Consider the following 18,003-nt stretch of genomic DNA (forward strand, 5'->3'; position numbering starts at 1 on the left):
TGTTTGGCCCCTGTTGACCCCCACAATATATGGTAGAACTCTAGAGCTGAAATGATTAGATGATTATTTGATTAGTCAGTGGACAGAAAATTAATTGGCAACTTTTCTGATAACTGATTAAATCTTAGAGTCATTATTTAAAGAAAAAAAAGGCCCAAAATTCACTAGTACTAGCTTCTTAAATGTGAATATTTACTAGTTTAAACTCCACATCTTTGGGTTTTTGACTGTTGTTCAGACTAGTAATAGATAAGTAATCTGAATGTTAACTTTGACTCCAGGAAATGATGATTTCGCATATTTCACAATTTTCTGACATTTTATACACTGAACAATCAATCCATTATTAAATTAAAAATAATTGTCAGACCTATTGATGATGAAAATAATTGCTGGTTACAGTCTTAGGGTACTCCTGTAAGGGGCTTTTGGGCCCCCTGAGTGTCTGGGGCCCCTGGGCATTTGTCCACTTTGCCTGATTGGTACTCCAGCTTTGTTTATGGGTGTGAACCGTTTTGCACTGTCAAATGTATTAGTGCATTTCTGACCAGCTGTCATTTTCTGCTAAATATACAGTGCTAAATATAAATGTCCTCAGCAACATTAGAATGTAGGCGGGTACAGCCCCCAAAATTTCTGCACCATTCAGCACATTGCGCTTGTCTTAAAGATTCAGTGGTCCACATTGCATGGGTGCTCAAACAAAATTACAACCCCCGGAAGAGGAAAAAACGTCCTTGCTTCATTTCAGTGAGGTAAAATCTTTTGGAAAGGCCAAAAAAAAACAACGGTTCTTTGAACATGTGACACATAACCGTCCTGCCCTCTAAGGAGGAATAGCTTTGAAGATCTTTATGCAAACCTGCAATAAACTATCGGAAATCATATCCCCAAAACAACATGACAGGTGTCACTTCTCCATGAAGTCTAGTTAAACATATAGATGCGACAGACTAACCTATTTGAAAACATTATGGTTTGTAAACTTAACTCACCTGTGTTTTGATGCGCGAGTGAAAGCTTATGGAACGTTTACTTATAGTAGAATCTGGTCACATGACTTAAATCATCCAATCAGAGCTTTCGTGCACTTTAAAAGCCGTAAACTGACCGTGAGTTGTTGTCACTTTGTAATTTGGTGTAAAAGTTATCTAAATAACTAGACTTTGTCTGAAAACATGTCCCGCAATCAGATTTACTACTCAGACAGGTACTATGACGACTACTATGAGTACAGGTAAGATATTTATAGCGTCGGAAACGTCTACCGCGAACCTGGAAGCTAGCCAACTAAGCTAATTTCTTTCCACTGTTGCCTTAGCAACAGTAGCCCAATGTTAATTTCAATAATAGTTTGTGAGCTTTTTTCCGACTCTACCTTGAATGTATTAATTTAGCACCTACAAGTCTTTATTGTTTTCCTAGAAATGGAGATTGTAGCGCGTTTCTAATACTGACAAATCATTAGAAATACCTTTTAAAAAATAAAGCAATCAATTTAACTCAATCGCAAGGTTACTACAACCTGTACAATCAGTCAACAGCTTTCTGACAGTGTCCACAAAACACAGGATTTATTGCAGAATTGTATTGGAGCGCATCAGTCTGCACAGGTGCACCTAATAAACTAAACTAATAGAAAATGAGGAATGTAAGTTACAGAGCACATATGAATAACGATAGTGTCTTTTACAATCCTTATTGCTCTGTAATTTACAAGATATGGTACAAATACTGTCATGTGCATATATGCATGCATATGTATGTATATTTTAACTTGGTTCAGTTGATGTAACTGCTGCATTTTAACAAATACATCAAACCTCACAGCATAATCAGTCATAACCAATAACTAAGAAAAACTTTTTTCCCTCTAATCACCAGACATGTTGTTCTGCCTCGGGAAATGGCTAAATGTATTCCAAGATCCCACCTGATGTCTGAAGACGAGTGGAGACAACTGGGTGTACAGCAGTCCCAAGGATGGATCCACTACATGATCCACGAGCCAGGTACTGTATGTAATAACTCTTACTGGGTCCCAACATTAGTAATTTAATCTGGTGTACATTGTAAACACTGTGCAATTCTTTGTTCTTCTGCTTTGTTGCCAAAATCATCTGTCAACAGCCTTTAAGCACGTAGTGAGAACAATGACAGCCTCGGGTGGTGACTTGTTTATCATTTGTCTGTCATTAACTTTTCAGAGCCCCATATCCTCCTGTTCAGAAGACCTCTACCAAAGCATTGACATCATCCCACTCATTCATCTGGTTATTTACCTGGAAGAGTGAATACTTTCTAGCTCTGCTAGTTATCGTCTGCTGTGCATTAGCTGTATTTTCTCAGCCTTAAGAGCTCAGTTTGTATAAAGATTTGATCCATTTCTATGGAATCCTACCAGTCCTGTGGTTGCCAAACAAACACTATAAAGTACCTGACTTATCAACTTGTTGAGAAAAGATATCACATAGCACTGAAATTGTTTCTGATCTATGTCTGATGATATGTTACAAGAGTTTACATTAGTTCAAGTTAACATAGATTTTGTAAAGTCAGGAGGAAGAGAACTGTCTTGTGATTTTGTGCCAAAATTGGCAGGTTGACAATCAGCTGAATTTGTGAGTGATACAGAGTTTAACTACTTTAAACAGTAATGCTGCTTTTTTTTTCTCTTCAAGATGTTTTAACTTAAAAATCTACATGGCTTGTATTTATTATTCTTCCTTTTGATTCTGAGTGTCAGACAGTGTCCACTGAAAGAGAGGATTTGATTTACATCACAATGTTTAGATTTGTGTCACATTTAAGGAAAAAAATAGCTTGTGACAATTCAGTCATGACCTGTTTGATTAATAATTTGACAATAAACTATCCACGCCATGTTTTTTTTTTTCACTTAGTGCTCCTTGATTTGGACACAAGAGGGTGCTATGGTGCTATGCTATCCTCTCAAAATATGAAATCATCACAGTCATGCTGAGATACAGAAGTGAGGCCTATAAACACCATATTTAGGATTTCTCAGTTTTAACAGTTAGCATTGTTTTCATCCATTAAATACTTGACGTAAGCTATTTAAAATATGGTTTATTTTGGTTTATTCCTGGTTATATTGTTATTAGATTTCCAGTCTATAATCTGTGAGGCATCAGCTTCTCAGATTTAGTCTACAATTTACCTCTCTGTGTCAAATTAGTTTCCAGTCAAGGACATTATTGTATCATCTGAAAATGTCATATCTGGCTTCCAAGGATAAATGCTTGGTGCGGGTCGGTTAATAATTCAGAAGGTAGGAAGTGCTCCTGCAGGAAAAAAGGCTGACATGTCATCATGCCACTCAGGAATAATAACCTGTTTATAAATGGCTGAAACAGGCCATTAAATATTTAACTTATCTGACATCAAAAGTGATAAACAAGCTTAATTCAGACATGACAAAAACGTGTGACGCAACAGATAAAACAAACTCCCATTTATTTCTGCTTCAAAGGCAAATAAGTAGCCACAGTTTAAACGTGAAGACAAAAAGCAGGAAGGTCTGTAACAACCTACGCTGTCCTTGGATTAAATTCCATGTTTGAATGCTGGTGTTTTTTTTTAAATCTGAATTTCACTTTTGATGATATAATCTTTCTTAATGTCAAACATACTGTGGTTGAAAAGACCCACAGCAGCCTGCTGAGGAAGCTTGGGCTCTGGAAGGAAAAAAGAAATGTCCATTAAAGATTAAAGACAGGATAATCTCGAGTGAAAATGTCAAACTGCAAGGTAGCTGTGAAGGACCATATCGAGGCTTTGGAAAGCAGTGAAGGTGCAAACATCTCTGTGGCATTTGCAAAATAAACTACACTGTAAACTGTCAAAGATGCTGCAAATACAGATCAGCACTCCTCATATACAACCAGCTGTACCCTTCTTTAAATTTTTAATGTTCCATACAAGCACTGCTTTCAGGATGTTCATTTTCATCAATAAAAATAGAAATGTATGCATATTTGGTAGAAAGGCAGCCCACACGTCCTCAGACTGAGGCAACCAAAGAGCCTCATCTCCATGTCAGTTTTTGGAAGGAGTCACCATCAAACCATCGTCACAACCAGCAGAGCCTCTGCACAGGGCAGGTGTTGTGAAAGCTTTGCTTCGCGGTCCATCAAGCTCCTTTGTAAGAAGTGACACTGGGACATCATATTCCATCTGTTTATGATCGTTTCAGTGTCAAAGGTGCAGTCCACCCGGGCTGAGGACCATGTTCACAACCAGAGTCAGCCAACACAAGCGAAGCACGTGACGTCTTCACAGAGTTCGGTGGCCATCACAGCTTTCCTGTGGAGGGAAAAACTAGAGTTGTACAAGAAGAGGAGCACGCAAACATTGATGTTTAATGTACAAAGATCTCACTAAATCCACTTGGGGAAAAAAAGACATTCATCAAGTTAATAACAGAAGTTAAACGAGCCTCATTCCAGACGTCTGATTTGAATTAGCGATGAAGTGAAACAAAGTGGTGATTCGGTCTGATTATCAGGCTCCTATTAAACTGGTTTACCGCTGCTTTGCAACAAGGAAATTTGCATGTTTTTCTGGTCACACTAACGTGCAAGTAAAAAGAACATCTGCACTGAAACTAAATAAGAAACTAGATGTGTTGATCTCAATAAAAAAAAAGCAGAAATAGGTGAAATGTGAGGTAAAATCAAATCTATACTGACAAGTCACATGACTGCATGTATTTCTAGAGGAATCCTTTTAAAATGAACATGTAAGTATTTAGTTATCTACAACACGATTAGGTGAATGCAGTTAATAGATCATGTGGTACAGGAAATGTAGTTAAATGTAATGGTTAAAAGCAGTTAACTAAAAGCTTCAGGCACAGCTACTAATTGAATTAGTGTTCTTTAAAGCATATCACTGCTCACAAAGACCTTATTCAGACTGTTGAGTACATTGTAGCATCAAGAGCATTTGCACATTTAAACTTTTGCTTCATATAATATAAGTTACTTGGCTTTGAGTTCCTGACTATTTGCCAATAGCACAATGAAGCTGGACTTTGCTCTTTCCTTATGATCCTGAAAACTACGCAACCTGCCATTGAGTTCAAGCCACTCGCATAAAGCCAAACATGTAGATCAGGTTAAAACCAGTACACGATGTCAGTCAACCCGGGCAACTGCACACCAACTTTTGTGAGATCGGGAGAAAACACACTCACATGCAAGAGCGTACAACCTACCCAGGCCTTTTCCCATCTTTTTAGCAGTTGCTCATGCTCTGTGAGTGCACCTCTCCATTGGTTCAAATCCCTGGATGGTATGCTCTCCTCATCTGTCAAATAACAACATCTCTTATGGATATAAACCAAAACAAATGTCCATCTCTGGACTAATAGCAAAGAGCATTTCTTACAACCAAAACTAGGGTTTGGACTTCTCATTGTGTTTTACTACCACTGTACATGCATTACTGTGATCACTATCTCACTTTTTGGAGATCTAACAGGTTTTAATACTCAAAAACATAATGACAGCAGACAGATCCACAATTTTCCACACTTAAAAGCAGCTATACACCACCAGGTCTGGATACCTCCAATAGAGAGGTGGAGGTCGATCTCAGACATGTCATTTCCTGTGCTGGCCTCAGCGACGCAGTGGTAACGGGCGTCCTTGATCAGCGGCCCCTCTCGGAGCCAGCTGCTCACAAGTACCTCGCTCTGACCCAGCGGGCGGCGGTACTCCATAATGGGGGTGTCCAGACTGTGCCCATTTATTAGCCAGTGAATGTGGACATCACTGGGACCTGAGGGACAGAATCGAACTTCATGTTGACCCGTGACGATCGAGATGCTTAACACTCCACATAGACACACAAGAAATGGGAATACTTGCCTTTGGTGGGTCCATTTGAGGTGTTCAGTTTCAATAAACACTTGTTGACTGAATATACAGTACATGTGTGGCATGTACAGTATCAGTCAAAATGAATGAGAAGGGGTGTCCAAACTTTTGACTGGTACTGTATATGTATAATGGCTGATCTCAGCACTGATAATCAATTCTGTACATACTGTGTTTTGCATAAAACTTTGTAGGCTACGTCACCACTAGTGAGATTACATGTATATATTTTCAATATATGCAACAGGATCCTAATCTCAGCCACATACAGTAGTTTTCTCTACCACTATATGCTGTTATCTTCACTAATGAATCCATATAAAAACACAAGTGATGACTGAAGTCAAAAATTTAAGAAAACAAGCCAGAGTTGAAAACATTTGACAAGGTTTATTTAGCCTCCCTACCATGAGCTGTTGTAGCCCAAAAATGTCCCGTAGATTTATGTACATCTTCGAATGGTATTTTTCCATATATACAAATATATTTACATTTGTTTACAGGCACAAAAAAAAAAAAGATCCAGTTGAAGTATTGAAATAAAAAGACAGCAAGCCTACAATAACTCTTTTGTTCTGATGAGAGATTCTCAACACTGTGGATAAGGATCCACTTCTAACATTTACATGTTTCATGTCAGACTGCTGCTTTACAAAAATATACACAAAACTGTAGTCTTCATCGACATACAACTGAGAACTGTGAGACAACCAGATCACTGTGAGGTTGACATTTTAATTAAGAATTTCAGGTTTTCTTCCTAGAAGAAGAATCCCAGTCTTTTTAAACATTCAACTACATTTTGCTTCTTATATTGGTCTTGCAAGACACCACCTATGATAAAGATGAATGGATCTCCACAAGTCAGACACCTTAAAGCAAAGGGCAGGCTTATTTTAAGAAACACACACACACACACACACACGGTTAGAGCTCAGGTTGAGGAAATGGTGACATGCAAGGTGTAGAAAGGAGAGGAAAAAATTATGGTCCAGAGCAAAAAGAGGGGAGGGAGGGAGGGGGGGGGGGGGTTAGAAAGTGAGAGTGGGTGTCAGGGTGTGAGCTGTCATAGGCACCACTCACCCAAGGCCAGGCAGAAGAGCAGAAAGGCCTCTTGGGCATGAATCCCCCAGGCCTGGTCCTTCAGCAGGGGAGGCAACAGTCTCACCTCTGCCTCTCGAGCCTCCACATTGTGGGGCTTGGTGGAGGAGGAGGAGGTGGAAGAAGAGGAGGAGGAAGAGGAAGAGGAGGAGGAGGAGGAGTGGGAAGGGAAGGCAGAGGGAGTGCTACTTCCAGAGAAGGACAGTGAAGATGAGGTGCCGACAGGAGAGGAAGCTGTGAGGGAGGGAGTGATGGAAAAAGAGATAGTATTGAGGAAAACAGGAAATCTACACAGGGGATGACATGCAGAAAAGACAAAGGGGAGACTAACGAATGAGGGCTAGGATCTCTAAAAACTAAATCTGCTGCAATAAATTAAAAACAAATGGACAAAATGATATTACCACAGATGTGACTCCTTTTAAATAATAATTCTCTGAAAAAGGTTCTATAACCAAAGGCTTCATTAAAAAATACAAAAATAACTTCAGATTGTTTCCAGGTTTCCAGTTTTAAAAAAAAAAGAACTGATGATTGATATTATCAAGCATCATGTCATACTGTACATATTTATGTTATTAACAGACCACATAAGGACAGATGACTAGTAGAGGTTAATACACAGGATCATTAGAGTTGACCTTGTATCCATGTAGGAATGTCGACTTCACGAGGGGGTGGGGGGGGGGGAATAAAATAGAAACTGAACATTCTCACTCAGGACAACTCTTCAGAAGACAGTGGTTTGATTTATTCCAGCATTTTTCTATCATGCAAGTCGTCTCTTTTTCTGTTCTTTAAACTCTACGTTGCCACCTCACTGGGTGAGATTAAGGCCCACATACCAGGTGCTGCAGATGGCCAACGCTGTACAACAAAATCTAGGCTATAACGTACTGAGCAAATCTTCCCTGAGAAATGACTATAATGTTGAAGCATTTACCCAAAGTCAGATAGCCTACACGTTGCTTTAAAAAAAAAAAAAAAAAAAAAAAAGATGCAAAAGCTTCAAGAGATTATTTCCCACCCAGGCTGTACAAAAAAAAAAAAAAAACAACAACTCCAATTTGGAAAACATCACAGTAACTTACCAATTTGGTAAACAGTGTTTCCAATTTGGAATTTAAGAAATAGCTTTTTTTGCTGGACTAAGCTGAGAGGGTGCAGCTTCCATGAGTAACTCCTGTATGCCCTAAAAATCATACAGCAGGAGTTCAATCCCTACAGGAAAGTGGGATGCCTGACTTAAGTCTTGTAATGATTAAACTTCATGAAATGCTGCGCGCTGAACATACTTCCATGTAGAGGACACCACTTAGACTTGCGTTGTGGAAAGATGCAGCAAGAAGGTGACACGCCCCCCCCCCCCCCCTTATAAATAGTCTCTATGCAAAGAGAAACAAAAGCAGTATCAGTAAGCTTCATCTGCATCTGCAAACTGGATGGGCTGAGAATCACAGTCCACATCGAAGGGTTTCTCCTGGGATGGGCTGTCGTTTCCGTAACTGTGAGAGGGGATCCTACCGTTGCCACACTCCGGCTCGGTCTCGTACCCTGTGTCACGGAGCGCCCGCAGATTTTGAGTGGTTTGGCTGCCGTTCTGGGTCGGTTGCTCTGTCATGTTAATTTTGTCTGTCGCGGATGCTTCCATCAGACCCGCTTCACAGGCCCGATACTCAGGCTGATGGGCGCTCTTGTGACTGCCCAGCAGAGCGGCTCGCATCCGCAGGCAGGGAGCAGGAAGATACTGCATGTAGCAGTTGTATGCCAGTGCAGCCAGGAAGAGGAGGAAAAACAGCAGGAAGAGGAAGAGGAGGGCAGTACTGTTGTTGTGCTGCAAATACTCAGCTGATGGGTCCCGGTTCTCTGGGAGGGAGCTGGAGGGATGCTGCTTAGGCTGGAACTTGATTGTGCTGCTGGGGGGCGGGGTTAGTGATGCGTCAGTTTGGGGTGGAGTGGTGAAGAGGACTGTGGCTGTGAAGCTGGGAGGGGCAAGGGCCGAAGTTAGTGGGGCTCTGTCTGTCTTACCATTACCTTCAGCGGCATGTGAGCTAGATGGCTCCTGGCTGACGAGGGTGGTGGTCACGTGGCCTGCCTGGTGCGGGGGTCGAGGTGGGCGATCCAGAGTCAGGACGTATCCAGCCAGGAGGCGGCTGAAGTTCTTCCCGACAGCGGGGGCCCACTCCACTGACCAGCACTCGTAGTGACCTTGATCCTCTGGAGCCACGCTGTAAATAAGGAGACCGTTTTCTCCAATGAGGTGGAAGCGAGAGGCCTCGGTGAGAGCCGAGCCGTTGGATTTCCACATCACCTGGGCGTGGTTGGAGTGTACCATGCATGGTAGCTCAGCGGAGCTCCCCCGTTTCACTTTGACATGATGGTAGTCCTTCACAGACACACCTGACACTACAAGGCAAAACAGAGAGAGATGATGACTTTTGGTCACTCAGCAAGTTTTGAGCATGAAAACACAACATTCAAGTTATGATATTTAAGCCTATCTACACTTTGATCTATATTAATTAGAGTAATAAGTGGAAAAAACATCAGGAGGGGACTAAGCACTATCACTGTTATAAAGTTTCTTTATCAGGCTGTGTGTGTGCATGTTGCACTCTACCTGAAGGACACTTGTCTGCGTCACCATTCAGGCTCTGAATCAGCTCCCTGAAAAAACAAACAAAGCATTATTTTCATGAGTCTAAAACATGCACATGCACACAGTATCTAGACAGAGAGTAAAGCAGGTTCAACTGGATGGATGGCACAGTATCAGTAAAGATTTCTCTCAGTGTTGGTTTTGCTTTTGTTAAGCAGTGCAATAATACGGGTGTGTAGAAGGAGAAATAGAAAGTGAACAAATCTAGGTCCGTGGCGAGTTACCTGAGTCGTTCGCTGGGGGCATCAAAGATGCTGACGCAGGCAGCAGTGTGAGGGTCCCAGGCGCAGTAAGGGTCTCGTGCAAGTACGCAGTCGTCGCAGGACAGATATCTGCCGCATGAGGCTGTGGGTGACTGGACTACGCTCGAGTCTGAACCAGCGTACAGGGATCGTGTCTGTGGAAGCACAAGATCATTCGCATGAATATCTAAAAGAAAGAGTGCACAAACTTTCACATAAAAAAGAACATTTTACAAATATAATTTATTGAGCTTTCTGGAACTTAACTACACACTCGACAACTCTAAAAAGCATCTTCGAAAGTAACAACAGTCTGCAGAATTTTATTTGCGAACACCAGACAACCACAAACACACTAAATGTGCAGTCTCAACTCATTTAAAAGGAAATGATGGTTTTGTTTTTAACTATCATGCCATCTTCTTTGTAACTTCCTTTGGTGAGGTTTTTTTTTTCAAAGCAGAGTAAGCACGATAGAAAAACGTGTGAACACACACACACACGCACATATACAGCAACACATAAACACATATCCTCACTGTCTAGGTGTTTACATTCACTGAGGTCAGAAGACATTTCCCACTTCTTGTGTGCTGCAGTCGTCTCTTTGTGCTGTTACTAGCAGCTACTGACTACTTATCATAGTAAAGACTGACCTCAGAAGACAGCAGCAGGTTCTTGATGGACTCAGAGTTCTTCAGGAGCTGGATCTCCTCCACCATATGGACCTCTCCGCCAAACACCACTGACTTGTGCAGGACTCCCTTATCTAAAGATGATAATGGAAAAATATCAACCATTCAGTCAAGCCAAAAGCCAGAGTTGAACCTTTTTAGAATAATGTGATTGGGGATGTCATGATATATATCAAATCCAATAAAGTATAACTGTGGTGCAGGGTATTTTTTCTTAATGAAGATCTTTCTAGTTGTAAAATGTGTCTTATCTTACCTTAATAAGTTTAATTTTACTTAACTGTACTAGCGGAGGGAATTGTACTGCTTTATTATCTAGAAAGATTCATGCAGTTTTTGTTTTTTTAAGTACAGCTAGCTAAGACTAATGCAGTCTGCAACAAATTCTACTTTCATGAAAGTTATCAGATTTAGAGATGTGTTTCACATGAACAAACATTATGGTCATTTTAGAGGCTTTAGTTTGTGCCGCTGTTGAACTGAACTACTCTCATTCATATAAATGGGTGGATAAAATATTAAAAATATTATAAACTTCATGAACATGCAGGGCTTCTGTAGACTGCATTAGTCTTAGTTACATGTACCTAATAAACCGAAACCTGGGTGTATATCAGATTGGGACACTCTACTAGCAGATATTTAAAATCAAATGACTCTAATCAGTATCAAGGGTTAATTAACTGGACATGGACATCCCTAATTATAACATTTTTTTTTTCCTATCACATAAGTGTTAACTATTGCCACGTAACCGTGTTGTTACCTGTTCCAGTGAAAATGACATCATAGATGTTATTGTCGAGCGCACGGACCCTCTCCACCACAATCTGTGTGTAGTTGACGTCTTTGGTGATGAGGCGAGGCCCATTGCCGATGGGCAGGACAGGATCCTCCAGCAGGGGGTGGTCCTTAACAAACTGCAGGGTCTTGTCTGGCAGGTGGAGAGAACTGCTAATGTTCTGTTGCCGCATGAGGTTGTTGATACACTTGTAGAGAAGGAAGAAGAGATTTATTGTAAGACAGTAAACTGATTTTACAGTGTAATTTTAGGCATGTTATTCCGTCTTTTTATTGTATTTTTTCCAGGTCAGTATTATAAATAGTCAAAGTATTTCTCAGCTCTAAAATATCACACAAAGTTTGCACAAACTTGTATGCAAAACTGGCTAATTTGTGTGTTTAAGGTACTTACTGCTCCAGGACGTGGAGACGGAGTGATGCCATTGTACCGGACCCACTTGGTGTGGGACTGCTCCACTGTGGCCTTCTGCATGTACTTGCCCTTGGAGAAAACCTCTTCCACAGCAGTCATGTTGTAGGCGCACACTGCTGACAATCCCACATTACCCCTGAGGGAGGAGGAGGAGGATCACGGGAATCGCAACAGAAGAAGAAAAACAAGAGGTAAATGGGTGAGGGTTAAAAGAAGAAAACAGAATTTCAAAGTGCATTTACAGGATTACGGGATCAAGATTTTCAAATCACTGACCACTGGGAGGTGAAGACGCCATAGATAACCGTGTCCCTCCAGTCTGCCCCCTTCAGGATGAAGACATCATGCACTACGTTGAAAACAAAGTTGAGTTCAGGCATGGAGCACACCAGCTTCGCTTTCAGGAAAGACGTCCATTTTTTCTGCAGTGTCCGCTGACCTCCGAGGTCACCCTGTGGTGGGAGATGGAAGAAAGCTTTATCAGCACATTAGGCCGTGTTGAGAGAGGACAGAGGTTAAAGAAAAAAAAAGATAATATTTTTGATGATACAACAGCAGTAAAGTCTAATGATTGTACTGTGATAGCACTACGATATGAGATCAGGTTAGATACAGAAAAGTTCAACGGAAGAAGGGATAAAGAGAGACATGTACACACTGACAACTGGAAGATCGGGGCTAAAGAGGGATGCTGCTGGTATGTGCAGATGGTACATGACGTATGCTGACCTTACAGACGCGCGCCACCCTGGGAATGAGAAGCTTGCCAAAGAATTCATACTCCACGGACACCTCGGTGAAGAAGTAGTAGATTTTGTCGTCCTCACCATCTGCTCTGTTTTTCCCTTCCCTGATCACGTCGGCAAAAACAAAACTGGGCTCTGCAAGGAAAGCATAGTAAGCAAATAAACCTCTTGTATTCCTGCTTCGGTTCCACATAATTTATCAGAAATCTTTAGAAACTTATTCTCAACCCTAAAAAGCAGACACAAAACCTTTCATCATCCTTTGTGATTAATGATTTTTTTCCTGTCCTGACGACCCCAACAATCTTTCAATTGATTCAAGAAATCTATATTTGTCCCGTATTGTCCCAACTCACCATTGAGCCACGATGTGGAGTACTCTGTCCTCAGCAGAGACTGGGATGGGGAGTATCTGGAAATAATCGGTTCACTGCCTAAGAAGTTATAAGCTGTCCCTGAGTACAGCTCTCCATCTGATAGAAAAGCAAACAAAAAAAAAGGCAATTTATTATCCAGCGAGACCATTTTCCCTCCCAAAAAAAAAGAGAGATTATTGAGGATTATTATGCCTTTTACTGCAGCAGAGCTGGCAACCAAAAGTGCTCTTTGTGAAATTAGATAAAATGGGCCATAACTCACCAACCATGACAGTAGTAAAGCTTTGTGAAGGGTCAAAGGAGCACTTTCCTCTGCCATCTTCGGGTTGACCCTTCAGCGAAAAGTCAGCGAGATTCTGTGAGGAGTTCAAGATTAAATTTCAGCTCAAAGGCCGCTGTGTTGATTGGTGAGCTCAAACACATGTTTATTTGTGCAGTGTGCTGTTCAGCGTTAAGGAAGCAGACCGAGCAATAACCTACCAAGTAATCACATTGAGGTTGAAAGGCGTGTGTTCCGCAGACATACAGACGCTCTTCGTCTACGACTTGGAGCACTCGAATGTAGTTCAGACAATCCCTCTGGAGAGCAACATTCGATAAACAACTTGAAATACGCTGCAGACTGTTCATACATGGCAGTTGAAAGAGTGGCTGATAAAACCACATTAACATAGCAATGATGAAACAAACCTCTTTTGATTTTCCTTTGAGCGTGCACATCATCATGGGGAGTTCAGCAACTGTCCACTGAACCTTAAATTGTTGACAGGAAGATAAGAATTAAAACTTGTATGAGCATTTTTTTTCCTCCCTTAGTCATAAATCTTCAATCGTATTTTGATACCTTGTTGTTTTTGACGGTCACATTCTTCTTGCTGAGCTCAAAGACGGCCTCCCTGGCTCCCACGTACAGCACATCCCTCTTCTCACTCAGCAACAATGTGGAGTAGTTGAAGATCCCAGGCTCCGAAAACTCCATCAGATCTAAATCTGAACACAAAAGTGTTGGATCACATTACTTCAGCGTCCAAAATGACCATAAACTAAATATGCAGTTTTACTTATAGCAAAATTTGATTTTTAAAGCTGCTATAATCAATATTTTTATATTAACAAAGGATCAAATGACTAAATGTAATATGAAACAGGTTGCTTGTAGTGACAAAACCCACAGATAATTTTCCCCAAACTCTGCAGTTACTCTCAACTCTATGGAGTGTTTTAGTGTTTTTCAGCTTGTTTTGGTTCAGACAAAGTTAGCGACTATGTGGTGAACAAAGCGGAGCATTTAGTTGCTAAATAGAGACATATTTCCACCAGGAGTTGGTGGAGATGAGATCAGAGCTAAAAGGAAAGTAAATATTCATCAAGTGGCCAAAAACAGAGCTCCAAATGAATGCTTTTTTCTGGTTGTATAATTGAGCAATTGTTTGCCAAAAACTCCACTGCCTCCAAGTAGCCAAAAAAAAAACCAAACAGAAAAAACCAAACAGTTAACATAGGTTAAACATGCACTTGAAATCATCAATATCATGTTGTAAACAGGTAAATATCAACAAAAGGTGACAAAAAGGCGAAACCTTCAAGCATAGATTCTGATATGTTTCTCTCAGTCCGATGTATTAATATGATGTGAGTTCATCTGTTGTTATACTGTGTGTTGTTGTGATTGATGGCAAACCTAGTGGAGTGTTTGTATCCGGCTGGCATTAGTTGTGCCAGGTGCAAGTGGGTTCGGGTTGCAGGTGCCTGCACATAAACACCACAATGTTGAAAGCAAATACCCACACTGAGTGACTGAAGCTGTGACTGTATCGCAGTGAGTTGAGAAAGTCGACTTTGTTAAAGGGTGAGCTGTACTGGTTCTCACAGAGCGACTTGGTTACTTGGAGCTATTTATGTAAACAGCAGCATGTAAACAGAACTTCCCCATGATAGTAAAGTGTTCCAGTTTGAGAGCTTGTGGTGAGACTGGGGGACATTTAATGAGATATATTTAGTAAATAGGTGTTACTAAGAAATCTATTGTGAGCCTTGAGAGAGTTTAAAAAGAGAGCTTTGGTATATGATACAGATCTGTATAACTTGAAGGTTCAACCTGTATTAAGCTTTCTATTTGTTTTACTACATAACTCATAATTTAATGCTAACTGGGATGTAAACTTCCACCACAGGAATCTGCAAAGTCAGTTTTCCATCCATTGCCAGTGGAGCAAATGAACTTTACATTAGGGCCTCCTGTTTCTTGTTTCTGAGATTGTGCAAGACCGTAAATACCAACTGAGATTAACAAGCACGACTTCCCAATTTGAGTGCATTTATACACTCAAAGTTTCAGTTTAAATCGGCATAGTGGTTTCTGAAGAACATTTGCCAGAAATGGTTTGCATTTCTTCGGATGGAATTTACTGTAAAATGGTCACAGAAGTATAAAGATATATTAACAAAAAAGCATTAATATTTAAAATATTTTCTTACTTGATACAATCATAAATCAATTGATGAGACGTGAAAAAATAACATAGCAATTAGAAATTACAAGTAAAAATTGACATCTTTAATTTGCCTAAGTTTATACTATTACTATGATATTACTAGTATGGGGAAACTTATACAATTCACTATTATCAGTAAATTGTTGGTATTTCTACCTAATGAATGATTAGTTATCAAACTGTAAACTATTAATTTCTCTGTTGATTGAGAAACACAGTTTGAGTAAATTACGTCATATGACTTAAACCTTACCTTGGTGTCTCCAGGACGTTCGAGGCACAGCGTGGGGTCCATGGGTGGAGACCTCGAGGAGCAGCCCCAGAAACACTCCCAGCACGCCGAATCCCATATTAGACTCTGATAACTTCGGAACTGTGAAGTTTCCTCTGTAAGACACACACAAAAAAACAAAAAGTAAAGCCACACACACTGAAACCTGATGCACCAAAAAAGGGATTGCACAAGTATGTAGAAATGAACGAGTTTCTCACAGGCTGATTTTATCATGCGAGCACAAGCGCTAAAAGGGGACAGGACATCAAATCCACCTCCCTCATACTGAAAGCTGGCAGGGCTGATTCATCCTCTTTTGTATCGCTTAGAAGGTTAGTGTAGCATGTCACGTGCATTTGAATAAAATCAGTGAAAAAATATCTTTTGGACAGACACTGAACAATAAAAAAAAAACATCTCTCTTACAATAAAAGCACATTTGAAATGCAGATATTTCTTATGTGAAAACATATTTAAAAAAAATAAAACAGGTTCTGACATCTGTATATTCTCTGTAATATTTTTTATCACATGAATTGTGATTTTTTTTTTTTATTCCTCTGCTTTTTTGTTTTTAAACCAGCTGGGCTCTACAAAAGCCGCCTACAAATAAGGAACTAGTGCTACTCACGTTCTTATTCATTCACCTTCATGAATCCGCAGTCATATTGTTCTAAAACAACACGAAACAAGGGAAGTAAACTCTTGCCTGCGTTCAGAAACAACTCTGACATTTGCAATTTCCACTCCCCGTACTGTACTTTCACTCTAGCGCACAACAAAAGGCTACCTTGGTTTTCTTTTGGAACTTGGATCTATTTCTGAAATGTTAAATAACCAAACAGGAAAACAGATGAATGTGGAGTTTCACTTGGGGACTCGGAGATAGAGAGAGAGGGGGCAGTAAGGAGGAGAGAGATGGGAGGGGATGCAGTACATGTTGAGGTCCTGAACTAACATGACTGACAGTGGCAGAAAACCATCCGCTTATATTTGTAACAAGCAGAGAACATACACACACATATACACAGCTGGCATGACACTCTGGCAACAGATGACCATTTAGCAGTGCAGTTAATGTTAATGTGACCGCTGTATGACATTTCAGTTTGCTGTTGGTATGTGCGTTATGCAATAACACCTCAGGCTTAAGAAAATCCCCCTTTTATTAAAAACTTGTTATTCTGCACTTCACACCATTGTTGCGACACAGTAAAAGGCGTATCCGTTTGCCTCGGATGGTGAAGATGACAATGACTGTGATGATGACAGCATCCCTGATAGCTATCAGATGTGGGTGTCGTTTTCCATTCGCCGATTCGCAGAGCGTTCCTGATCTTTTTGCCTTTTAACGGCTCTCTCCTGGTTCGTTCACTTCAGGATGTGCCTGATAAGCTCTCCATTAAGCTGCTCAGTGTTATTTCACACTCAAGCGCTAAACTTATCCAGATCCACCTCAGGAGATTGATGTCATATTCAATAAAATGTTAAGTTGTTTTCCTGGGACACTCAGCCACTGCAGTTTCTGTACACTGGTAAATCAAATGTATTACTCCAAGATACTGAGATAACCAACTGTGTTTACTTAAGAAAGTTATGGTTGCAAGTTTATAATGGTTTACTACCAATCATGACTTGCAATAAAATGGTTTTATCTTGAAATGCTGTGTATCTATTTTGGGAGTATAAACCCTCTTTGAATATGTCTCAAATATAGATGATTCAGTTACTTTAATAACATTTTTGTATCATTTCATTTGACTCATTTTTATCTAAAATACTTAATATCTCCTGGTTGAACAAACCGTGTTTCAAGTCACCTATTTTAGGTCAGTTGAAAAGCCGGGGGGAAGCTTTAAAGCTTAAGTAAAATATTAAAATAAATCTCTAAATCTGTTCTCAATCCGGCTTGTAATAAATGCAATGTTTGCCAAATTTACTGTGACGCAGGGTAGATGTAAAATAATCTCCAGGTCAATTTTCATGACTGATCAAATTCACTGTGACATGAACGGAAGGCTGATTATCTTCTTTTACTAAATATTATTAACACTGAAATGGTATTAAGTCAGAAAGTGATTAACTGATATAATTCAGTTATAAGGCTGAAGTGCTTCCTGTCTCTTGATCCAATCATGTGAGAGGGAGGGTGTATCTTTGTGGTTTCTCACTGATATAGTTGGCTTTGACAATATTAGAGACGACTCTAGATTGATAATGTGTGCCGCCTGCATGTGTGCGTACAAATATGCGCGTTGCATTCATTGAACGGCTGATGTTGTTGTAGTAAGCACA

General features: G+C 40.3%; 2 protein-coding genes across 7 annotated transcripts in view; one reads left to right on the top strand and one right to left on the bottom strand.

Annotated features, from left to right (window-relative positions):
- Nucleotides 1-1,059: 1,059 nt before the first annotated feature.
- Nucleotides 1,060-2,885, top strand: zgc:86839 (Cyclin-dependent kinases regulatory subunit 2-like). Its single transcript, XM_067573486.1, has 3 exons — nucleotides 1,060-1,237; nucleotides 1,885-2,012; nucleotides 2,208-2,885. Exons 1-3 carry the CDS (start codon nucleotides 1,179-1,181, stop codon nucleotides 2,249-2,251), a joined length of 231 nt encoding a protein of 76 aa, XP_067429587.1. The 5' UTR covers nucleotides 1,060-1,178; the 3' UTR covers nucleotides 2,252-2,885.
- A 575-nt stretch (nucleotides 2,886-3,460) lies between these two features.
- The window catches only part of sema4d (sema domain, immunoglobulin domain (Ig), transmembrane domain (TM) and short cytoplasmic domain, (semaphorin) 4D), a 44,685-nt gene continuing 30,142 nt past the window's right edge, over nucleotides 3,461-18,003 (bottom strand). For 2 of the 6 annotated variants that reach the window (XM_067573480.1, XM_067573481.1), the window contains exons 4-17: nucleotides 15,688-15,821; nucleotides 13,784-13,929; nucleotides 13,630-13,692; nucleotides 13,420-13,518; nucleotides 13,202-13,295; nucleotides 12,919-13,035; nucleotides 12,546-12,697; nucleotides 12,093-12,268; nucleotides 11,796-11,952; nucleotides 11,367-11,589; nucleotides 10,562-10,674; nucleotides 9,888-10,060; nucleotides 9,625-9,671; nucleotides 7,274-9,410 (exon numbers count right to left, since the gene is read on the bottom strand). In XM_067573480.1, the coding sequence (XP_067429581.1) occupies nucleotides 8,416-9,410; nucleotides 9,625-9,671; nucleotides 9,888-10,060; nucleotides 10,562-10,674; nucleotides 11,367-11,589; nucleotides 11,796-11,952; nucleotides 12,093-12,268; nucleotides 12,546-12,697; nucleotides 12,919-13,035; nucleotides 13,202-13,295; nucleotides 13,420-13,518; nucleotides 13,630-13,692; nucleotides 13,784-13,929; nucleotides 15,688-15,784 (2,652 nt within the window). In that variant the 5' untranslated portion in view covers nucleotides 15,785-15,821 and the 3' untranslated portion in view covers nucleotides 7,274-8,415. Of the gene's footprint in view, nucleotides 4,327-5,239; nucleotides 5,332-5,592; nucleotides 5,806-6,986; nucleotides 7,239-7,273; nucleotides 9,411-9,624; nucleotides 9,672-9,887; nucleotides 10,061-10,561; nucleotides 10,675-11,366; nucleotides 11,590-11,795; nucleotides 11,953-12,092; nucleotides 12,269-12,545; nucleotides 12,698-12,918; nucleotides 13,036-13,201; nucleotides 13,296-13,419; nucleotides 13,519-13,629; nucleotides 13,693-13,783; nucleotides 13,930-15,687; nucleotides 15,822-18,003 lie in introns of those variants that run through there. The other 4 variants (XM_067573483.1, XM_067573482.1, XM_067573485.1 and 1 more) reach the window with 4 other exon arrangements.

The sequence above is a fragment of the Thunnus thynnus genome, chromosome 19 (assembly GCF_963924715.1).
Source record: "Thunnus thynnus chromosome 19, fThuThy2.1, whole genome shotgun sequence".
Lineage (NCBI taxonomy): Eukaryota > Metazoa > Chordata > Actinopteri > Scombriformes > Scombridae > Thunnus > Thunnus thynnus.

Bases quoted from the DNA above. Each gene is read 5' to 3' on its own strand.
- zgc:86839 (XM_067573486.1), top strand. From the start codon at position 1,179: ATGTCCCGCAATCAGATTTACTACTCAGACAGGTACTATGACGACTAC. The intron at 1,238-1,884 runs GTAAGATATTTA...TCTAATCACCAG, and splicing joins GACGACTACTATGAGTACAG to ACATGTTGTTCTGCCTCGGG. The intron at 2,013-2,207 runs GTACTGTATGTA...TTAACTTTTCAG, and splicing joins CTACATGATCCACGAGCCAG to AGCCCCATATCCTCCTGTTC.